At 42.1% G+C, this 24,086-nt stretch overlaps 1 protein-coding gene across 5 annotated transcripts in view; it reads right to left on the reverse strand.

Moving 5' to 3' along the window:
* zeb2b (zinc finger E-box binding homeobox 2b) overlaps positions 1–24,086 on the reverse strand; it is a 99,699-nt gene that overhangs the window by 2,678 nt on the left and 72,935 nt on the right. For 2 of the 5 annotated variants that reach the window (XM_085347215.1, XM_085347216.1), the window contains exons 3-9: positions 22,096–22,350; positions 15,563–15,631; positions 12,241–12,429; positions 10,631–10,845; positions 6,714–6,822; positions 3,677–5,679; positions 782–962 (exon numbers count right to left, since the gene is read on the reverse strand). In XM_085347215.1, coding sequence (XP_085203341.1) covers positions 782–962; positions 3,677–5,679; positions 6,714–6,822; positions 10,631–10,845; positions 12,241–12,429; positions 15,563–15,631; positions 22,096–22,350 — 3,021 coding nt within the window. The remainder of the gene's footprint in view (positions 1–781; positions 963–3,676; positions 5,680–6,713; positions 6,823–10,630; positions 10,846–12,240; positions 12,430–15,562; positions 15,632–22,095; positions 22,351–24,086) is intronic. The other 3 variants (XM_085347219.1, XM_085347217.1, XM_085347218.1) reach the window with 3 other exon arrangements.

The raw sequence follows: 24,086 nt of genomic DNA on the forward strand, positions 1-24,086 counted from the left end.
CTGCCTCGCACAAATCACATGACTCCCCCCTCTGACAGCTCCGAAACTGCACTCCAGGTCCAACATCTGGCACGATATTGTTAAAAACACACAGCGACGCATCAGGAGTGGAGATAACGCATCCCCGCGCCCCACCCCATATTTTCTCTTTTAAATGAAGAGGAGATCTGACGGTGGAGCCTCCCTCCCTTTTATGTCCAACCAGATAACACGAAGGCTGCGTAAAGCACAGAGCGCTTCTCTACAGATAGTGGATAAAATAAATGATGCAACTTGGTGAAAGAGGATCTCTGTATAATAACTATAATGAAAGACTTGTTATCGGTGCTCTGAAGCTTCTAAGCACTACTCCGCTGATGTGATCTATCATCAATAATAGGGCCGATAAAGGCATTAGGGGGCCTTTTGCTGGCTTTACATATCTAGGTGAATTGATGTGTGTCTTTAAAGATAGCAAAGTGGTTCATACAGGAAGACATGATTGGGAAATAAATGGTACAATCCTGCCTATACCTGCAAAATTACAGAAAAAGAACACACAAAGCCTTTACTCATTCGCTGGATTTCAACCCTGTCAATGAAGAAGCAAGTTAGGTGTGGGTTTACATATATACAACTTAAGGGTTAAACAGAGAAGGAAAGAAGGAGGGAAAAGGGGGATAACATAAAAAAATATTTATATATATTAAAATATATTCATACTGATAGGATTTGGCAACACAAACATTTAAAACATAAAAAAAGCATGGGGTTTAAAATAAGGGTCTAGAACAGTATATACCTGTGTGTTCATATTTGTGTCTTAGAAGGGAACTGCTCTTCTGGAATGTTTTGTCGCACAAGTCACACGCGTACATACCACTTTCGGTCTTCTTAATCTTCTTCCGCGACAGACAGGAGTCGGGGTCTGTCATGTCGTCCAGCCCTGACATGTAATCTGGTGTACCGTCGAGCAGGTCCCCCTAAAAAGAAAAAAAATCACAAACAAAAAAAAGGGAGAAAGGATAACACAATAATGAATTTAGTGTGATGATGAGATGTTGTATATTCTTTTAAAAGTGAGAAAACAGTGAGGTGGTCACTGTGTGTGTGGCAAATAACATGACTCTAGCTTAAGCTAGCTTCATGTAAATGTTGCTAATATCTGTTGCTGACATTATTCCACATGTAATCCCTTTAAATTTTTACTTAAATTATGAGTTTATGTTCTTAATGTGACTCAAACAAAAATTTATTTATTTATAGTTATGTTTAACCAGAAGACACCCTTTTCTGAAGTGTAAATTGCTAAGCTAACTGTAAATTAAGAGTAAATATCAAAATGCTACACATTGCTCAAAGAGCGTTCGTGTTATAATCTCAAAAGGTGTGACAAATTTTTTTTTAGCAAACACAATAAATATTTTCTGAGCTGCTGGGAGTTTTTAACCCCTTTAGAAGGGTATTTACCTTAAGCCGCTGTAGCAAAAAAGCTAATATTTGTTAACCCACTATCTGGTTTTAATGAAAAGTGGAGTTTATTTTATCTATAAAGCTATAAAACCTATAAGCTCTTTATAAGCAGTGTATACTTTTTTAAATGTGAAAAAAGTTTATTAGTTGTTTATTTTTTTAGAATATGTATGTTAGAAATGCTAAAGTTTATTTTTCCTGCTAACTTTGTCTTGCTAGAAAAACAACCTTGTACTAGTAGTTACATTTTCAAGCTATATAATCTTTTAAGGTGACAGTTAATTATAACTAAATTAAGGAAAAATAAGGTGCCTGTGTTCATGTGCCGGTTTATTAACTCCTAATACTAATTTGAGAGAAAGCTAATGTTTATAATTTTAGTTGCAATTTCTTATATTTAGGTTTGCTATGATATATCTTGAAAAATTGTATGAAGTTTGACAAAAAGTTAGCAATTAGGTGTCATGCTAATTGCTATATTAACAGCTAAGTGTTTGTTAGCTAATTAGTATGCTTTGAGAGTGTCATTTAGCAAAACTACAAACACTTTGTAGCTCAATCTACATTGGTGGAAAAGCTCATACTTGATACTTATATTATTTTAAATTACATTGATTTACATTATTAGCTGATTTTTGTGAGTTTAGGTCATAACTGCTTCATATTACATTAATATAAAGTTACTGATAGCATGCTAATTTCTAAACTAACTGTTAAATTTTAAAGGAAAGTCCAGAAGATCAACGCAAAAAAAGGAAGTTATTTAGTTGTGAATATCCTCTTTTCTTTAAACAATAGCTGGTGAAAGATCATAAAAATATCTAGCCAGACACCATTTGTCCACATAGGATCATTACACTGAAGCGTTCCTCCCAAACAATCACACAACGCTACATGTTCTCATGCATTTTTGATTACCAGCACATACCGGCGTTTATTTCTTATAAAACTTTCAGCTCTGCAGTAATATCACCCATCTATAACTGACAGTCTCCTCATTATGAAACACCGCTATAATGGTGTATTCAGTGTGGTCTAATTTTGTACACGAGCGTTAATTCTGCACATTCCTTTAAAATTCTCTTTTATGATGAAGATTAGTCTTAAATATGAATTGATGGAGAACAATATTATAACATTAGAGGAGGCACAGTGAGCCATTCTTGACATTGCAAACTCATATAATGATTAAAATCAGAAGGTGCACCTTAATGGCCAATATTGAGCCACTGAAGCTTTCCTTAATGAATATGTGTGTGATAATGTGGGGACAGCACTGCACTGTGTTTTAAGAAGGGACCACTATCACTCTGCAATCAATTTGAACTAAACGCCTGTAGCTGTATTTTTAAAATCTAATTTAATAACTTAGAATAGGAAACATTATTAATACTTTTTTTCATCAAAATGGCTCCCTCTATGTTAAACAGCCTTCAGCATTCACTGGTAATGAACATGGAGACTGTGCATTATTAATCCACATGTAGAAGCTCATTTTGGCTTTGGCTCTCTTTAAAATGCAGCAAAGTTGCAATGGGAAATTTCAGAGAAGTGCACAGCTCCGGGGCTCACCTTTGTCATTTTTACAAAGGCCTTTCACCCATATTTAATAACAAAATATGTGAGTTCAGGCCAGCTCTGGAGGAGGACTGGAGTCGAGAGCATTAATGTACTCCAGCGGGTAAAATTTACTGTGCAGAGTGGTAACAATTAGAGCTTTAACGAGATTAAACTTTAGGGCCAATATGGGTCCTGTCATATATTTTAACCTGATGCTGTTTGATATTTTGTGCCAGTGTTTTTTTGAGGGTAAAAATTAAAACACCACTAACATTCATAAATCTGCAAATGAAACTCTGGTAGAAGGGCTGGAGGCTCATTAAGACGGGATGAGATAATCCAGTTAAAATGAAGTCAAGGAAGTAGAAGCAATCCTCAAAGCTTTTTCTTTTTCATCACTGAATGATATTACTGCTAAAACAGCTGAACACAGGCTGCACAGGCCCTCCTTTCCTCCCACTAATGACGCCTCACTTTTTCCACCCCGGGGTTGTGTCACAGCTGTTTATCTCCATCGCCTATGCCAGTTCAGTCTACCTCAGGTGAGCGTTTCACTCTCCTAACTCCTGAGTGGTTTTTTAATTAGTACAGAAATGAGTTCAGATCATTTCAGAGAATCTGAGTGAGCCTGGGGCTTTCACAAAACCACAGGTGGCTTATTTACCTGGAAACCTGGTTTCCGCTGGTACTTTCTCCTCTGCTGCATCTCGGCAAGGGTAGCTGCCCCTGCTGCATAAGTGTAGGCCATGTGTGGTAGGAAGCCCATTTGATCCATGCCCGGATAGGGCCTAAGACCTGGTATGCTGGCCTGCATCGGGGGCATGAATGTGGCGGGTGGGAAAGCGCTCTGAGGTGGAAGCGACGTGTACAAGGGTTTGGCCGCAAACGGGTTAATGCCGAAGATGGGGCTAGTGCTTTTTTCTAAGTTTCCATTGTTGGTAGAGCCTGAGAAATCCTTTTTGAGATAGGCCAAGTTCAAAGGCTCTTCAAAGTGCTCTCGGGGAGAAGGGATGCTGTTATGGTCAATGGTAATACTGTTGACTTTAGGTCTGCTTTTGACAGTCAGTGCATGCTTGGGTTCCTTCATGAGTCTCGGCAGAGACAGGTCCAGCGGCTCAGCCTGCAGGTCTTCTGAAGTCAAGCTGTTTGGAGTGTAGGAGCTGCTGTGAGAGTTTTTGGAAGAAGTGGAGGACAGATTTAGCGGGGAAGGGGTGTTGCTGCGGGAGTGGTCCAACTTTTCACCTGTGGGTTTGGTTTGGCTGCCGCTGAACTGGTGGTTTTTCAAATGTCTGAGCGAGTTGTCACAGTTGTTCACGTTGTTATGGAGCTCTGCTATGGAGGGTGATGTGATGCGGTCAGTAGGCTTGATTAGAGACAGTGGCGACCTAGCTGCCAAAGAGTCTTTTGGTGGAGTGTGGTGGTTATTTGTTCCGACAACCATATCCATGTTGTTCCTGTGCTCTAGTGGTGGGGTCCTGTTAGTGCCGTACTCGTACATCTTTCGCTGCTCAAACCACTCCTTGACAAATTCCTGAGGAAGACCGACCGCTATGGAAATCTTGAGCAGCTCCTCCGAGTTGGGCTCCATGTTCATGGCAGAGTATGCCTTCAACACAGACATGTGGTCCCTGTAAGGGTTAAGAGGCCCAGTGAGTACCTTCTCAGACAACACGGAGGAGGGTAAGTGAGTGTTCTTCTCCATGAATATCCCTGGTTTATTGGGCATCAAATTCTCACTGGGCTGCAGCACAGCTTTGATCTCCTCGTTCATTTTACACAGGTAGCGTTCGTGCTGATGCAAAGGTATTGGCCCGGGGAAGGTTTCTTTGCAGTATTGGCAAGCGTAAGGTGTAAACATGTTGTTTTCCTGCACCTTCTCATCCACACCTCCTTCAAGCATGTGGTTGGGTTTCTCTCGTTTGATATTGCTAATCTGTCTCTTTGAGTCTGTAGTCAAGCTCTGGAGGCAGGCTTTGGCTTCGTTCACTTTTTCTAATGTGTAGTCGATGATGCTTTTGGTGGCGCCGTTGTGATTGACAAGTGGAAGACCGACCTGAGCCGTTGTCAGCGCTTGTTTCTGCTCCTCTATCTGGGATCCCAGCTCCTTCATGTGGGCTTTGAGCTTGGAGAGCTCTTCTGGCTTGCAGTCCATTTTCTGCCTGCACACAGTGTTGTCCACGATCTGGAGAACCTTCTGTACTTCGCTCAGGTTATTCCCCAGTGGACCCGGGTAGCTCAGGAGCTGCGCTTCAAGTCCGGCCATCCCAAGATGCTGCAAGGGGCTCTGGGCCGAGCTGTGGTGGATCCCAAGTGGGCTGTTTCCCCCCACTCCTCCATTCATGAAAGGCCCAGGAGCGGCAAATCCATGAGAAGCCATCATCAGCTTGTAGTCGAAGTCCAGCGGCTCCGTCTTGATGTTCAGGTGGTTGTTGTGCTCGGCGAGGCTGAGTGGCTTTCCGTTCTCAAGCTTTTGTCGCAGCTGGGTGATGGCAGTGTTAGTGGGGGAGGCGGAGGCAGAGGTAGGGGAGGAGCCTGTCTTCATGTTGCTGCGCATCCTGCCATTGACTGCAATCAAGCCAATACACTTTTTGCTGCTGATGTGGGAACTGTAGGAGCCCGAGTGAGAGAAGCGCTTCTTGCAGTTGGGGCACTCATAAGGTTTTTCACCTGAAACAAGAAATATAGATGGTTAGCCAAGACCAGTAAACAACCAATTGGCTCAAAGGGGGGTCATGCAATTTTGCTTTTTCTCTCATATTATTTTACGGTCTATACTTTACAATATAAAATGCCTTGAGGTGGCTGTTGCTGTGAACTGGTGCTATGTAAATAAAACAGAATTGAAATTAACTGAATTGTGCCAAGATGTGCGATATGCGCTAGAGCCGGTAATCTTCCAGTATAGTGTCTGCGTTTTCTTTATTTTCTGCCAAACTGAATTGGTTTAGAGATCTTTGCTCTTTTTTTGTACTTACATGTTTTGAGTGAAGTAAACCATTCTTTAACATTTATTAGCTTTAACATTTTCTGCTCAGCTCACAAAGACACTAAACACAAAGGCATGGAAACCTCACTGACTACTTTTGTTTTGGACATTTTAAGCATGTTCAAACAAGTGTGATGGACATGAAATTATTTTTATTTGATTTTATTTGTAGGGAAAAAGGCTCCCATCCAATAAACTGTAGGAATTAATTGAAAAAACTAATTCCTTAAGAGTTGGGGCACTGTTAAGAAAATGTAAAAGTTATTTAATTCTTCATGTTTTGCTTTGAACCTAAAGTCAATATAATCTGAAAAAACTGCATTAAAATTAAATTAAATTATATAAAATAATAAATTATAGTTGAGCAATAGGGCTTCCTAGGTAAGGATACTATTTGTTTCATGCTTGTATTACCAGAATAACAGCTCCACAGTACATGAAGTTTTGAAGTAAGTTTAATGTACACATCTGAACTCTGCAACAAAATACTCTTTGTTTAAGGCTGATAAAAAGGAAAGTTTGCAACAAGTAAACAAATAAATTCAATTCAATTTAAAAGCTTCACACACATAAGCAAATATTGCACACCCCGAGGACTTCAGTGTCCATTAACAGCCGACGAGTGTCCAAAATAAACCAAAAGGAATATCTGTGGATCCTTAAATCACCGTTATGAATATTCAAAGAGCAGGGCAGCGTTCTTCCTGCAACTCACCGCTATGAATCCGGAGGTGTTCCTTCAGATGGTGCTTGTATTTGAAGGCCTTGCCGCACTCGGTGCATTTGAACTTGCGGTTGCCGGCCGCTTGGTTGAGCAGTTGGTGCTGTGAGAGAGAGAAAAAAAAAGAGCGAGAGAGAGAGAAAGAGATTTAAAAAAAAGAAAAATGTACAAACATGGAGGGGGTAAGAGTTCAGTTCACGCTACAAGCCAAATGGCTCCTGTCGCAAACGAAGCATCTTGGCTTTCTACTCCCACCTCCATTGAGCAACTACAGGCAGCGGCGGCAATAACAGAGAGAATCACATACCTTTTAATTTCCTGGCTGCACAGCCAAAGGAGGCCTGCCTTTAGAATTTGGCAGCCCAGAAAATAGAATAAATGAAAAGAGTCTTTTTTTAGAGCGTTTCTCCTTCATTAGAGGTGCCGATGTGATCTACTTTTCATTAATTTGGGGTCTAATCAGTCCAAAATGTATTCAGAATCATCTGTGAGCTCTCTCTCGCCAGCATACCTGTATTCACACCATCTCTGAATTTCACTTTTTTTTCTTTCCTCCCCTCTGCAAATGTGTTGCAGTAATTAGGTCCCCCCCCCCCAAAAAAACCCCAAAAAACCCTCAAATGTCTCTTTAATAATCTTGGGATAAAGAAGCCAGCACATGGGCCCGGCCTTGATTTTGCTGTTCAAAAAAAAGGTAAACATCAGTTGCAATCCATCACATTTGCAATTCAAACAGAGCCTTCCTCTCTTAAAAAAAGGGAAAGAAAAATCAAAATATAATAATACTCAGCAACAACAACACGGGGTGTGTAAACCTGGCTCGTCACTCACAAAACAATTAATTCCAAGTGGGAGGTAGGGATGTTAAATGGTTAGTAAATATGGATAAAAGAAAAAAAGAGAGAGAGACACATTTTCTCTGAGCTTGCTAGGGGGAAAAGCAGAGCGACTCCCTCCTCCCAGTTCAGCCTTGACAAATGCTGGGGTGTGTGCTGACTCTACCCACATTCCTGGGGAGACAGATGGTGGCGCGCAGGACACTGGGAGGACTGGGAGGAATTGTTCAAACAGCCCCAACCTTCAAAGATCAAGCAGGGAGAGTCGAGGCCCCGCCAAGCGCCGGAGAGGGACCCCACCGCTCGTATGTTGCTGAGTTGCATAAACAAACAGCAACAGCTGCTTCGCTACCTCCGCCCCCACCTCCATCGCCACCGCCACCACCTTCCTCTTACTTCCCCCTCCCTGAGGACCCCTGCCCGGTAAAGTTTAGTCTCGCCACCACTGCTAATAAGACACAATTGCTCCGCGCTCATAATTGTGAATGGCACTGGCGAAAACGCTCCGTCTCTCCTTCATGGCTTGTTGTCTGTGTGAATGCCACCACTGCTGTTTGTGGGCGGGGGCCCGACTGGATTGGACTGGATGTTTGCATATGTATAACCTCTAATTAGTCATATTTCAGCTAATTGCTTAAGAGGAGGAGGAGTATTAACGCTTGTAAACATAGCAGACAGAACGGAGCAGCACATGTTTACCTATCAGAACATTACTCTTTATGTTAATCTGACTGCGGCTCGGCTTGTTGTTAATTGCCAAATGTACATCTAATATAAGCAAACAGTGGAGTTTGTCAGTGTCGATAATTAGAGGACAGGCTAAAAAAAAACAAGAGCGCCACCTAGGGAAAGGAATCAAAATGAGTAAGACATCACCTCAATCTCATCTGGAGGATTAGCACTTAAACAATCCAGCTCATTTACAAATCAAGATAACCGGCTTTGTAGAAGGAGCCACGGTGCTTGAATAGGAGTCTTTGGCCATTGACTGGACTCCGGAGGGGAGCAGCAATAGCATTGTAATATGAGGATTGGGACAGCGGCTCAGTCGGCCGGCCCATCTGCTCACGTTTACACCCAGCTGGTAGATCAGGTGAAAGTGCTGGCTGCTGACATCTGATCAAATCAGCCACAGTCTGAGCCTGTCATCCTCGCTTCAGAGAGCACAACACAACACCCACGACCTGGGACTGAACACCGCAAAGCATCAGAGTACATGATATCATCTGTTATTGGCTGAATGGCTCAGTTCTTTTTTTATAACTCTACTTGCATCACAAGGTTTTTCTAGCAGAGGAAGTCCAAGAGAAAATTGGACACCGAGACGTGACAGATTATTTTTCTCCAAACGGGGCTGACCCATTTGAGCTGTAGTTTCTCTGTATGTAAAAGAAAAAAGTCTAACATTTTATAATAAACATTGGTAATAAACGATAAATTGGTAGTTACCTTTGTATCTCTCCAGGACCAATTCATTCTTGATTTTTCACTTAGTTTGGCAGACAAGTACATTACATTCATTTTGGACCCCCTACATTAGTCTAGTTATTATTACAACCCGCCAAGTTATTACTGCTATTAGTTATTAGTAAAATGTTTAACTAAGTTTCTTACTGAGACCCATACATAATCTGATTACTGGCATGTCTACAATAACCATTGCAACACAGATTTACATCAGTTTTTCTACTTTTAACAAACCACGAAATGACAATATTATTTGCTACTTAATAGTTTGTGTTTATAGATGGTTAAACATCATTTCCTGTCTTACTCATTGTTTGGTTTTGTTTGTAGTCTAGGTTCACATTAGGCTGGGGAAGGCTGTTCAGATCAGGGTTGACTGAATCTGTGGTTTTATAGGTGAGCTAAGAAAATTAGGAAAGTAATGGTAACATTTATTAATCATTAATAGCTTGTTATATAATCAGAATGTAACTATTACAGAATTGTATTATTTATGTAGTTAAAAATAATAAATTAACAAATTTTTACAAATTATTAGCCAATGATTTCAGGGTGTCTGAGTGAAAAAAAAATTCTGTTTTTTTTTTTTTTTTTTTTTTTTTTAAAGGCCAAACAGCTGCCTGCTAGAGGTCTCTTCCTGAGAAAAAGGGAGTTTCTTGTCCCTACTTTCATCAAGTGATTGTTCATAGGTGGATCAATGGATTGCTGGCTGAAGTGTCATTAACTCATAATATGATACAGTTTGGCATGACTGTTGCATGGCGCTGTTTACATGTCTGCATAAGTGGATTCTTTACATTTAGAGGTTAAGTCGCAGTTTTTAATAAAGCAAAAATTCTTCAATTATAATTATCCTCCGAAGCAAAAACATCAACTTCATCTACTTTGAAATTTACTGCTCCGATTTTAGCTTACTGAGAACTTATAATTATCCCCAAATGTGCAAAAACTCTGAAAGCGTGCAATTTTTTTTTGCCACAATCTATCTCAGCGCACATCTTCAACTAAAAGCTGACAAGCGAGTTAAACACCCGTAACTGCTGGATGCGTTTTCACCTCACAGAACTTTAAGGTGATTCATGCTAACTGCCAGCGGATTCACATTATATTTCAGACGTACAGGATATAAATCGTGGGAGAAAAAAATTAAAGTATACACAGATGTTTATGCAGTGCATGAAATTAGAAGTGGAGGGGGGTGGAGTTTGATGGAGTGCTACGACTGCGGGCTGCACCAGAAGAACATTAAAGGCCAGGAGTGAAGTGAAGTTAAGGAGCTGATAAAAATTTCCAAATTGGAAATTAACACAATCATTCGATCGTGAACACGAGACTGGAAAATCATATCAGGGAGGGCCATCAAAAAACCATTTAGGGCCTCAATTAAAGTTATTACCATTAAAGGATCTGCATCTTCAAAATGCCATGAAAAATTAATAATGATTGCCAATCAGAAAAAATGATCTCCCTTCTCTGAGGGATCGGGGCACATTAGAAATGAAATGAAACAGGGGACAGGCAGAGGAGGAAAAGGAAGGAGGGAAAAACAGGAAGAAGGGGATGGGATGAGGAAGAAGAAGGAGAAAAAAGAAAGAATATCCCCCTCACCTGATCCCTTGCAGGCTTGTGTGTGGCCATATGCCGCTCAAGCTGAGTGCGGTAAGCAAACGTGTAGTTGCACAGGGGGCAGGCGAAGTTCTCCTCGTTCTTCTCATGGCGGTACTTGATGTGCTCCTTTAGCGATGTCAAACGCTTGTAGCCCCGGTCGCAGTAGGGGCAGGTCAACAGTTGGGCGAAGGCATCTGGCGTTCCAGGTGGCAGGTCTGCACAGGAGACAGCGGGAGGAGGAGAAGGAGGGAGGAGGAAGGGGAAAGGAAAGCGGGCCAAAAGGTCAGCGAATCAATGGCAACTAACGGGCGGGCTGCCCAGAGTGGTATGGGAGTTATCTCTGCAATCTGCTCCACATGAGAGTCACAGTGTCAGGCTGGCATCCGCTGCACTACGACCTCCTCCCGACTCACACACAGCACTCCCACTCGTTCTCACTTTCCTGCACATAGTTACAAACACGTACACGGTACTGGATGCACACACTATTCCACAGATAGTCCGAATTTCTTTAAACAGCCCTCATTTTCTAGTCCCCCCACACCTAACCACCACCGCTGGCACGTTCATAGTGTCTGTAGCGTGAATCACAATCCCGCTCAAATTCAAGCCCCCCTCTTCCAATTCTTTCCCTCCGGGGAGCTTCGGAGGTGTGCTATCTGATTTCAAGCCCCTGCCCAGCTGTTGCTTAAGACTGTAGGTAAACACCCAGGCATCCGGCGAATCTGTGGGACCAACAGCTGCCCGGTCGTGTCAGCGAGAAGACTTTTTCTCCCCCTTTCTTTTCTTTTTTTTTTTAACATTTGCCAGGACATTAGCTGAGCAAGCACCCTCAGTTACTGCAGCAGTTATGCTATAAGAGTAGGCACATTTAAGGCTGGATATCCTTTAAAATGGTCTGGAGTAATAGGAAAGGTTTTTAAATGCATCGGTTTAAAGAACGTTTTAAGACATTCTTCAAGTTTAAAGGTTATTGTGGGTGTCTTTCTGCAAAAAACATCCACCAAGCTGCTGGCAACACATCTAGAGTTAAGAGCAGGGTTTGGGTTAGGTTTTGTCTACTTGGACAACCTTGAACTGAAAAACTATGATGCCAGAACAAATGCATGAGGCTTAATTTGAAAGATATCATATTATCCTTCCTGAAAATATGCCTGTTTAGCCCTGTGAGGTCTAACCCTAAACCTACTTATATTTTAGAGGAAAAAAACTTTAATAGATTTGATGCTTGCCATCTAGAAGGATCCTTTTTGGTATCCCATGATTGTGAACATTTGGAAGAACAATTAAAAAAACATAATGACAAATTCTGATAGGTTAGGGTTCGGGTTGGGTCAGTGCCAATGACCCCAATGACTTAGACTTTACTTTCTTTTAACACGTGACTAAAAATAACCCTAACCCTGACTCTGAGAGGTTAAACCTACCTGTAACTCTTCCTTAACACAGGGAACCATAGATAGGTTATCAAAATTAGGTCAAACTTAGCATCAATTCCCAATATTTTCTGAGTCATAGCTGTTCTGGGTTACATCTTGTCTTGTTTCCTTCCTCTCACCCTAATCTTTCGACCCAGATCCTTCCTACAAACCCTTGGACAGGACCCGTACCGTTCTCCTCCGGTCCAGTGGCTTCCGGTGTGCCCAGGCGGGACAGCTCCTCGGGGGCTTCCGGGTAGATGATGGCGGTGTCACCCCGCTGCAGGTACTCGGCGATGCTCACCACGTGGCTGTCGCTGTCATCCAGCTTCCGCTTGGCAAAGAAGTCCTCCAACTCTGAAGTGCAATCGACGCTCTTGACTGAAGTGACAGAGAGGAAGAGAGAGAGATGGAGATTGTGAAGGAGGAGACTGAGGACAGGAGGGTGGGGGGGAGGCGAGAGGAATAAATTGGATTCCCTTCGTCCCCAGAGAAATGTCTTACAGGAGGATATTGGGAACATCTTGGTGGAAATGTGATGAGGATAGCCACCCTAAAACATTACAGCCGTGCTTTGGGGAGAATGCATCTAAATTACTGGGCTTGCTTGTCACGCCACGTCGGCTAAAACAAGAACTGTAACTTAATCCGAACAAAAGTCGGGAGATAAAGGTGCTACCATGAGCCTTGAAAAAACCTTCACTGACCTAATTTACTCAAATAATTTTTTAAAAAAGAGCCTCATATACATACACATACAGACAAGCCTGGTTTAATCAGCAACAGAGCCACGTTTCTCAGTATCGACTTTCACATATAAGGTCAATCAAGAGGCTGTGGCTTTTGTTGATTCTGTGTTGAACAGATTACCAGGGCCAAACCACAAAAAGAGAAGAAAAAAAGGGAAAAAAAGGGCGAGAGAGGAGAGAGAGTGTGGGGGGTGGGGGCGGGGGGCATGCTTTGCCATAGCTGAGCTGAATGAATCTTAAGCCAACCAAAGTGCTGAGGCCACACAATGCATTTTCTCAAATTATTTCCCAGTCCCTTCTCTTCAGGGAAACTCTTAAGCTGCAGCGTGGAGATAGCTGCCTCCTAAACAACAAACCGGAGCAAAAAGAAAATCAGCAGCCTTCATTAGTCAAGGGGATGGCCGACTTTCAAAACATCACACGTACGCGCGCACACATACTGTTTACAACCTGGAGAGATCCTGGAGGATGTTTGGTGACCAAAAATATATATTTTTTAAAAATCCTCACAAAACAAAAACAACCAAGTGACATCTCATCAGACTTCACCCCCGTTAATTAGGCTTTTAGACTGCGAGCCAAGGTGAAGTTTAAAGAGCGATTTGTTAGACCGTGATGACTTTGCAGGCCAATTTGCGAAAGGTCAAGGTAGTAGATATTTGGATGTCAAAAATGGCACCGAAATGTCATCGGTGCCAATGGATCGCTTTTGATAACCGTGATGGCATAATTCTCAGTCTTCTCATTAGATGATTCTTTGTAGCTTTGGAGGAAGTGCTAAGCTAATTGTGATGATTGACTGATGATTGACTGGGTGCGGCTCAGTGCAAGCAGTTCCTGGACTTAAAGCTGAAAAGCTTCAGGGTAATGAAACATGGTTTACTTTAACATTCAGCTGATGCAAGCGACCAAGCTTCTATCGTCAGGAATAATAAAATGAGGACATATTCTGGATGAAAAAACATACATGCAAAGTGTTTCTTTAAGGAGAAAACGACCAGCTTTCTTTCCAACGGACGAGGAAATCACCTGGATCAAAGTGTGCTTTGGCATCGGGGGACGTGATCAAACTGCTCATGTCTTTAAATGAAATCACATGTGATCTAGTGGCGGGGAGCTTCCACAGCGGTGCCACAGTATTGTTTCCAAAAGTCCTTTAAATGGAAAACATTTGCTGGGCTTGAATTTCCAGAACATGAAGAAGGGGAGAGGAGAAAAGAAAGCGAAGAGGAAAACACCAGCAGAAAGTAACGGTAATTAAAGCTGAAGGGAGGATTTTGATTCAGGGCTGCATGGCGTTCTGCGGGGCGAGTTCGGTTTACCATAACGGCGTCCGAGGCCAATTGTCAGGGTGGCCAGGATGATATCATGGAAGGGAGGGTATGTGGCGACAAATCAGCTTTGGTGGCTTAATGAAAAATGGCAGATCGTGTTCGACTCCACCAGAAGAAACACTTAGCTAACTGGGAAAGCTGAAAGTAGCATGTGTAATCAATGGTTATTAAAATCAAAATCACTTCAGCTGCCTATAAACATACACGGGATTGCCTCAGTGATCACTGAGTCAGCAGAGGAAGATTTCCTTTTAATTACAGCGCGCAGTTTGTGGATATGTTTGCTTTGTTCTGTTCAGGAACTCCTCCAGGGACTGCAAAAAGCTAAAAAGGCCTGTATTAACTTATTAACATTCACCAGGCCACCAGCAACCCATTTAGGTTTGATTTTTCTTTTATCCACATGTTAATTAGGCAAATTTTCACAAATTGGAAACCCATAACTCTAGCTCTAGATCAGTTGGCAGTGACCTGGTAGATCTTAAGAGATTCAGGTTCTGTGGTTTAGTGGTTATAACTATTACAACCTTTTATGTTACAGCCAAATTTAGTCTAGTTTTAAACCCAGTTTTGACTTGGAATTAGTCATTTTGACCCCATCAGTCTTCAGCAGGTTATCAATAAACCGTTAAGGTTAGAATTACAAACTAGTGACCCTTCAAATTAATCAAATGTCTTACATACATTTTGGCATTACAGTTCTTCTTTTTTGAGATTATCCAACTGAGTATCTAAAACAGGCAGAAGTGCCATCAAAGGGCTGGATATTAGCTGAAATCCAACCCCACTGAAACAAGCCACATTCAGCCTGATGGCACATCAAAGACCTTCTAACCTCTTAACATCCACCAGGTCACCAGCAACACATCTAAGAAGGAGGGATTTGTTTAGTTTCAATCACTTACTAAATAGTCAATTTTTCATAAACTAGAAACTACAAACATATGCTTAGCCTAACACTAGATCAGTAGTCGGTAGTTTGGGGTCTTTAAAATGTACAACCTTAGCTGAATTTGAACCCAGTGTTGGGCGTGAAATGGTCATGTTGAACAGTTCACTTTCAGTTTGAGAAGCTCTTAACATCTACGAGGTCCTACAAGTTGCAGCTGAGCTGCTGGAAGTAAGTTTTTAACCTCTTAACGTGACCTGCTAGATGTAAAGATGGTAAAAGACAGTAAGAGAAAGAAAACTAAAATATCCAATCCTTGACGTAGAGGTAGAGAACCCTTACCCTATATTTCGGAGTTAAAAACAAAGGACTTCCATTATTATGTTTATTTGTTCCAGTAGGTTAGAGTACTAATCATCAACGATAGGGCTGTCAGACCTTAAAGACTTGCAGACTGACAAAGAAACATGCACGTAAGGCACCAGACAAGAATGGCTTAATATGAAAGGTTTGACACACATACAGCAAATATCTGAACTCACCTGTACCGTTTCCAACTGTCTGCAAAGTGGTATCAGGCCCCAGGGTGTCAAAATCATCTTTTATTTCATCTGCACAAAAACAGAAGAAGAAGAAAAAGCAGAGAAGGGAGGGTGAGTACCTCGATGTACCATGCACGCTGACAAACGCTGACAATGAGGCCTTTAAGAAGAAGGTATGGTGAAACCAATAAAGGCACCGCTGTGCATCGCAATGCACCACGGCTTTATTCAGCATGCTTAATGAATGCTATCATCTGAGCCAGACAGAGACTTATTTACCTTTAACGTGACAACAAGCGGCGGGGGAGGCGAAGAAAGCTTCAATCGCCAAACAGAGCGATTAAATACAACACGGAACACATCCACCTGAGCAATCATAGAGCTCCAGCCAACACGCAGGCTGAGCTTATTACTCCCCGGCTGTGACGCCGCTGCAATCCGCTGCATGCAGGATCACGCTTGTTTTTTATCATATGTCATTTTGGTGGATGCTTTTATCCAAAGCAGCTTGGAGTATTGTGAGCGCGCACATTTTTGTGATTCACCACAAGCCCTGGCAGAGACTTAGTAGTGCCTTGCTCCGAAACTAAAAGGAATACAACCCTTAACCACAAATTAAGAGTTTTAGTTGCACAAACATTTCTCCCGGGCAGAAATAACCTCATTGGTTGGGGTAAACCTCAGGTGGGTGGAGTCAGAAAATAAATAAATTAATGTTTTCTGGTGAGGTATGAAGCCCGACAATACAGAAAAACATGTAAAACAGGCGGAAACTATTATTTCAAAGCCTCGCACACACGATACTGAAGGGGAAAGTGCATTTTTAACCAAAAAAAAGACACATTTGATCTGCCCTATTTACCACTTTTCCAGGCCTTACAGGCCTTTGAATATTCCTTATTCTACAGCAACCTATCTTGATTGAAAGCCTTTCATAAAAGCCTTTTATTTGAAAGTTATCAAGCAATATTCCTCAGTCTCTGGCTAGATTTTAGGCTCTAAGAATCTGTGGCTTTCCTTTTTTGGCTCCACCTACTCAAGCCTGACCTCAGCTATTCAGATTATTCCTTCATCTCAAAGAAACCCTTCCTCGGAGAAATGTTGGTTTAAGCAGGACAAGTTCTTACTGCCAATCAGGATAATGGCTCCCGGTCTGTGCAGACGGGGAGATATTGCCCTGGCACAGGTGAGGCGACAGTAAATAAAGGGTGGATTGACAAGCTCATAAACAAACCCTCTTTTCCACCTCCACCTCACGGTCGACAGGAGGACAGAGACTTGACAATCAGCTTAAGAAGTCCCTGGTCCCTCCTTCCTGCCTCGTCAGTAAAAATTAAATCAAGGTGCTTCCGAGAACATGAGGCCTTTGTCTTAAAATAAAAAACAAGAACAAAAAACCTGCATTGTCTTCTTTTCACGCATCTGTTCTTGCTCTGCTGCTCCTGCAAGGAGGTTACAAGCGTTGCATTGTGAGCATTTTTAATTTTTTTTCCCAGATGACAGCAGGATCCGATGTATCGGACTATCCCTTGGCTATTAAAACAGGATGAGCGCCTACATAAGAGCAACCTGGCTGAGATAATACAGGAAAGGTGGTGGGTGTGTTGTTGATAATAATGTTATCCTGCTTACATTGCTTTGCACAAAAGCCAGAAGCAAAAAGAGTTTTTATTTGGAGTTGGAAACAATGGGCTTGATCGTTGTGGAATGCTTTCTAAGGCTTGCAATTCGGGTTTGCTTGAAATTAGAGATTTGGCTTCTGCGGTGAAATGATAAATACCCCTGTCAATGGCTTCAGAGAATAATGACAGACTCTTCTGCAGGGGTATGTCCTAGTTTAACTTTCCCCATGCTGTACATTTGATTGCACGTCTGCCAAACAGCATCAAAACCACAGTCGCACTATGGGAAAATAAATGGGTTTTAAAGAACATAAATTAAAGCTACAACAAAACAAAACAGATTTAAAAAAATACTTCCACCACAGATTAAAATATACCCACAAGTATCAGATATCAGAATGTAGAAAAGCCTCCCCCCACCCCGTCCACCCTTTTGTGCTTAAAACTCCCTCACATTTCTGTGTCCTCGTAGGCACCGTGTTTGCGTTGGGTAATCAAATTTGACTGCATACTTTTAGTCTGACGCAAGGGGATGACCAGTGGGATTTACTGGCCCTTCACTCTCCCCTATTTACCTTGGAGAACTTTTGTTATCTGTGGTCTAAAGGGAGGGACGGCTGCTTCCAGTAGGAGGTAGACTAACACCACATACACCTCTCTGCTATGGCCTCTGGGACACTTAAATACATAGATCCATGCCAGTGCTGAGCTACATTCAAATGGGACAAAGTGCCATTGCAGTGAGTGACAGTGGCTCATTGCTCTTTTTAACTTTTTCTGTTTACATATCGCACAATCCTCTCTCAGAGAGACTCAAATTAGTTTCCTTGTTTTAAAACTGGTACTAAAAAGGCATTACATTGAGTGTAATGCCTTTTTATTCTATTTAGCGATGTATTTATAACAATTTAATCATTATGTTAAGTTGTGCTTTTTCCCCCGACATGACAGGGATCAGTAATAACTGTTACTCCATGTTGTTGTCTAGCTATTTCATTTGTTAATCCACATTTTTAGCTTGCAATTCAAAGTGACTGCTAGCCATACTGTTAAATAAAGAATTTCCAACTTTATTTCCAACCAAAATTTGCAATTTTAGTTCACTGTTTTAAGTGTATATCCAAAGAAACTATGGGCCAAACTGGACTAAAACCATGAAAATATCTTTAAGTCTCTTAGCTATTTCAAACAGTTATCTATATTTCTAATACCCTGGCAGCTTTAAAATCTTCATTTCTCTATTCATAATTTTAAGTCTTTATTTCAATTGTTATTTATACTTTTACTAAAAAAAATCATTGTCTGTAAATTCTTAATTTTAGCTACCTATTTCAACTGTTGTCCACAATTTAAGCTAACTGTTAGCTATATTATTAGCAAAGCTAATAAGCTAGCCAGTTCAATTATATTTAGTTTGTAAAATAAACTGTATTTTCTCGTTTTTCATATTAGCTGGGCTGGGCACAGAATATAGAAACACGCCCTTGGCAATGGATGGGAATTATGATTAGTGTCATTGGCTGGGAATTGCTGCCTTAAACTAATAAAAACGTCCAACATTAGTGTTATTAGCTTCTGTTTAGAGAAGAATTCTTAGAAAAGTGAGTTTATCCTTGAAAGGGAGCTTAAAAATGTTACATTATGAAAACAAAAACTGCAAGTAATGTCAGAAAAGCAAAAGAAGAGAGGCATCTGATTTCTGCTGGATCCACTTATACCACAAATATGTGCCTATTCTTGGTCATGGAAGGCGTCTTGGATGAAAGTGTCCGCTAAATGGTGGAAAAGTGTGTTTTGTTAGCAGTAAATCACTGAAGACCTGAGGCGGTAAGGTACACACCTCCTTGAAGAGTGATGTTGAGGTTTGAGAGCCGACTCTGGACTCAGGAGGAGTCCAGACTACCTTTGGCCCGACTGTAATTCCACCTATTTTCATAGCAGCTCAGATGCTGTTTATTTTGAAAACATTCCTGTTTTTATGGCCGGTCACCGCAGTCACAGGCGCTTTAAAGTTCTGCCTTTGTGCATTTAGCCTCATTTATCCTGAATCTGTCATGTTTGAGTCAAGCGCCTAATAGTTCTGAATCTCGGAAACAAAACAAAAGTGGCAGGATTAAAGGTTTTAGAAGGCTAATGCAAAATGGGATATTTTTAGACTTGTCAATGGCAGATACTCTGTTCCATCGCTTCAAAATTGAGCATTTAGCAGCCAAAGAACACAGTGTTTTCCTCTGAATTTTATTCTTGGCAGGATGGATAGGCATCTAAAACGCTATGGGAAAGTCCTGGACTGCAGTAGGTGTTTAAATGACAAATTAATAACTGCACAACTCGATAGATGTGCAAAGAAAACAAGAACCACTGTTTGATCGAAAACAGAAGGCCAAATTTGGCTAAAAAAATATATTTTTTCGTTTTGTTTTGTTTGCAAACAACACAAACATGAAGCAAACAGCGCTGCTGTCAGAAATCCCCCTGCCCCCCCACCGACGGCTGGGAGAAGGGGTTTAAAAAGGGCAATGGGGGGAAGACAGGTGATTTATTTGAAAACGCCTGTCAGTGATAATGATGTCATGCTTTCCAGCACATCGTGTCCAGCCTCACTGTGGGATTAAGGAATGTCAAGGACAATGCCAGACACAAGACTCTGATTGTGCGGTGGAATCAGACGAGGCTCTGCGATAAACTTTTTCTTTCTTACATGCTGTAGTTGTGTCTGGGAGAGTCACCTCGGCTGTTTTTGCCCCGTACAGTTTCTATTTGGCTCGAATATTCCCAACCCTTCCCAGGACCTTCATTCAATCACGCTTCCAAGACCTGTGCAAAAACTCTCGATAGGGGAGTGACGACCAAATCAGTCCGAGTAGGAAGGAGGGAGGGTGCTAACTTATCTCAGGCCTGAGTTATGTGCTGAGGTATCACTGTAGACACTTAGGCACCGCGGATGTTAAAAAAAAAAAAAAAAAAAGAAAAAGGCAGGCTGGGAAACACAGCACCCGCAAGATTGGGAAAGAGACTCCCAAACGCTCTAATGAACTTGACTTGCTCTCCGAAATATGTCAGACGCTTTATCACACAAGAAGCATATTATCTGGGAATTGCAACATAGTTGAATTACAGACATTATGGCACCGCAGGTCTTTATCAAATAAACAATTACCGTGTGCAATGACAGCTTGTTTATCCTTTATCTTGATTTATTTACCAAACTGTCTTTTCTTTCTTCCACCCCTTAAGGAGGCAATATGAACGGTTATTTAGGAGAAGTGAAAGTTGATACCCGCTAAGTTTTTCCCCCCCTTATCCCTAATAAATGTGCAATTTTCCCCCATATTAAAATTTAAGACTGCTGAATGTTCCCCCGTTTTTCGGCACTGTGCACAGCTAGTTCATTAGCAGAAATGAATAGCAAAGCCCAGCTCATTTAAATGGGCTGTCTTACATGACTTCTCGCCATACTCTGTTCCTGTCACATGCTTCCAAGAATCATTGACTCTTATTATACATGTAAATGGCTATCATAAAAATAAAAATTTCATTTAAGATTGTTAATGACTTTTTGCAGCAGTCTGGCTTCCTTTAATGATTATACCCTGCCCCCTAATTAAAAGTATTTATCTTTCAAGCATCTGTGACTGGGGCCCCTGCAGAAGGAGTTGCTCAAACAAAAGACAATAAGTCAGTCAAGTTGGGGTAGGTATCACCTGCCTGGGATTAGGCAGCTTGTTAGGGGCGAGACGAATTAAGCAGCATCAGTCACTGCTGGACGTTGCTGAAACACCATAAAAACAAGCTAAGATTTCATTTCCTGCAGCTCACAGGCTTCTTCCCCACTCCACCTCCTCTTTATACATTACTGTAAATATTTTTTTGTTGTTTGGCTTTTCTCTAAGCGTGAACCAAATGGTCTCTGCCGCTCACAGAGAAACTGTTTATCATGTCTGTCTGCTGAGGGAGCGTCATCGGGGCTTCACCGTCAGACCTGGCTCAAGCATTGTTTGCAAAACGCTCCGTGGCGTTTGTTTAAGTCTGCTCGGGCACCAGATGGGTGGGGTTTACAGCATAAGATGATACCACAAGTGGCAGGATGAGCACACATTCACTATAGAGTATCCATGAGTGAGCTTAGTGGTAGTTTTTCTGACTGACAGCTCACCTGAACCCCACACATCTGGTAAGAAAAGCCAAGAGTTCTTATGGTTCTAAATCTTCCCAACCCCAACCCTAACTCGAAACCTAAAAAAATCTAAAATCTAATTTTTGCTTTATTAAGTCTTGGCAATCAGGGTACAAAGAAAATAACCATCCTAATTGACCAAAATCAACCAAACTTAACATTTCTTCTACAAAAAAGCCCAAAACATAGGCTGAGGGTAGGGAAGGTGTTAGTGTTACCACCTATAAGAACTTAAACCGCAAAGGGTTAAAAGAACATGGATGTTTGCATGATTTTAAATATATTCTTCTATCATCTTCTGATATTTCTAATAGTGCAGGTCACGTTTCTCAAATAGTGGATATCCGAGTTTGGAATAAACACCCCCATATGTTTTCTTTGTCATTTCAGGCAACAGATTGCTGCCTGTTTAGGAACCTCAGTGGGCAGATCCACAACTGTTCTAGTCAACAAAACCTAGACTGAAAGCCAAGCAGAATTTAATTAGGAAATCATCAATTTGCCGTTTTGCCAGCTTTACAAGCTCAAGAAAAATCCAGCACAGAGTTACTTTGGGAAGTCACAGAGCTTATCCGCGATCACGACATCAAGCTGATGCCATTCTACACATCTGACAACTGCCAAGGCTCATTTTAAAGTGTCCCATTAAGGTTGCCTGTGCAAGCTGCTTTGCAACCCAACTATTACCAAACTCCTACAGTTGACACGACTGAATTTACTTGTTCTACACTCACCAGTACCGTCCACGGAAGCACTCAGCATGTCATTGTCGGGCCAAATGTGCTCCACGCCGCTGTCCCTCATCTCGTCGTCATCGTCGTCCTTGTTCAGCAGGCCGTGTCCCTCGATACGTGGCGAGACCTCAGGGTTGGTGAGGCTGGCCGGGCTGCCGGTTCCGTTGATCAGAGGGTCTTCCTCAGACACTGGCAGCTTGTCTTCCTCCTCCGTCTCTGATCCGGTCTCCACCACATTCTCGTAGTTGAGAGCTGTGATACAAAGGAAGAACAAATTTGGTCAGTACAGGAAAGCACGGCGGAGAAATAATGCAGTTCTCTACAACTTCTTGTGGACAGATGAATCTGACGAGGGATTTAGACCAGTTTTGGAAAACTGAGGTCTATCCGCAGATTAAAAGGATAACCCCACATTACTGCTCAATGCAAGGCGTAGGCCCCTTTTTCTTTTGGTGGGTTACACCCCAATTACAGCATCCACGGCTGGAATTTGTGACTAAACCACAGCGGTGAGCAGACAGCTGTCGAGGAGATACGAGCCAAAATAGCCACTAATTTTCAGCCGTGCTCACATGCCTTGGATGCCAACGAGCTGCACCTTTCAGGATGGCTCTGCTCCGGAGCATACCGCTCACATTTGAGATGCTCCACATAGCACGTACAATATTACAACTGTTGTTGCTATGCATACAAAAGGCTTAACCTATAGTGATTTAGATTATTCACTGCATGTAGCCCTCGGATGTCTTCACATTTGCATTGCCAGTGAACCATGAACATTAATATAAATGTTTCCTAACATATTAAAATATAAAAGCATGGCAGCGCCTTTAGGCACATACACACACACACATTCAAAACTCCAACAGCAGGGCTCGCCCAGTTCCACAACACCCAGGTCCCAGACATATGCCTGCATTTCTTAAAATAGACGGCCTGTAAATAAGGGCTGTGAATGCAATCAAAGGTGGCTCTCGTGCAAATTAGTCACCACCATCGGCTGGTTCTCAGCGAGTACGCGCCACGGCGTAAATCACTGCAGAAAAGGGACATCAGAGGACTTATTGGAGCAGTGCAGATGGATGGCATCACATGGGGACACACCTCATTGGCAGCTTGTGCAAAAATGTTCTGTGGTGAGAGCCAATCATGGGAGGGCCCAGAGTCTGAGCCACCGAAGTGAAGAGGTGGAGGCTTTCGTTGAATTTATGTTTCCGAGTCATAAAAAAAGCCTTAGTGAGCCCACAAGTCAGCAGAGCTTCGGTGAAAATCAATAGATTTATATCTTGTTTGTGGAAAATATGCAGAACTCCTCACATTGTGACCCTGCGAGGAATCAACAAGCTTAATTAAGGCGGTTTTTATGCCAAAGTTATAGCTACAAGTGTCCCTGCCTCTTGAACTCTCTGAGAATCAGGAGTGCCAACCAGATGAAGTTCATGCACGGCATTTCTGAAAACGTTATACATATCAAAAGATAAGCCTCCCCACATCTCCTTCTGACACGTCTCTGTGCGATTGACTGGTCTGCACTTGCCTTCAGCGAACAACTGCACAACAGGTGCAAATTAAAATGAAAACAGGGCTTTCAAACGTGGGAGGGGAGGCAGTTGGGGGTGGTGGGCAGGGGTGGCAGGCAGGCAGAAAGTGGGGGAGGAGATGAGGAGGAGGACGAGGAGGAGGGTGGGAGTGCGGTGACCTGCCTCGAATACCAATCGACGGAGGAAACAAAACCTTTTCAAGAGGTGTGATCACAAGGGTTTAGGCAAGTTCAGACTCAGTAATGCTCCTTGGGGACGACAAAAAAGGCAACCGAGGCAGGAGACCCACGAGTGGAGAGAGACGTTAGGAGTTCCTGGGTGGTCCACATCCACCTTGGTACAATTGATATTGTGCTTTTATTTGAAAGGTTGGATTGAAAGAGAGCCGTCTCTACCTGTCAAACGTCTAGACGTCTGAATGAGATGAAAGTTTGCCAGACTTAGAAATCT

The sequence above is a fragment of the Diplotaxodon limnothrissa genome, linkage group LG23 (genome assembly GCF_057381915.1).
Source record: "Diplotaxodon limnothrissa isolate DT_005_m linkage group LG23, D_limnothrissa_male_GT1.1, whole genome shotgun sequence".
NCBI classification, from domain to species: domain Eukaryota; kingdom Metazoa; phylum Chordata; class Actinopteri; order Cichliformes; family Cichlidae; genus Diplotaxodon; species Diplotaxodon limnothrissa.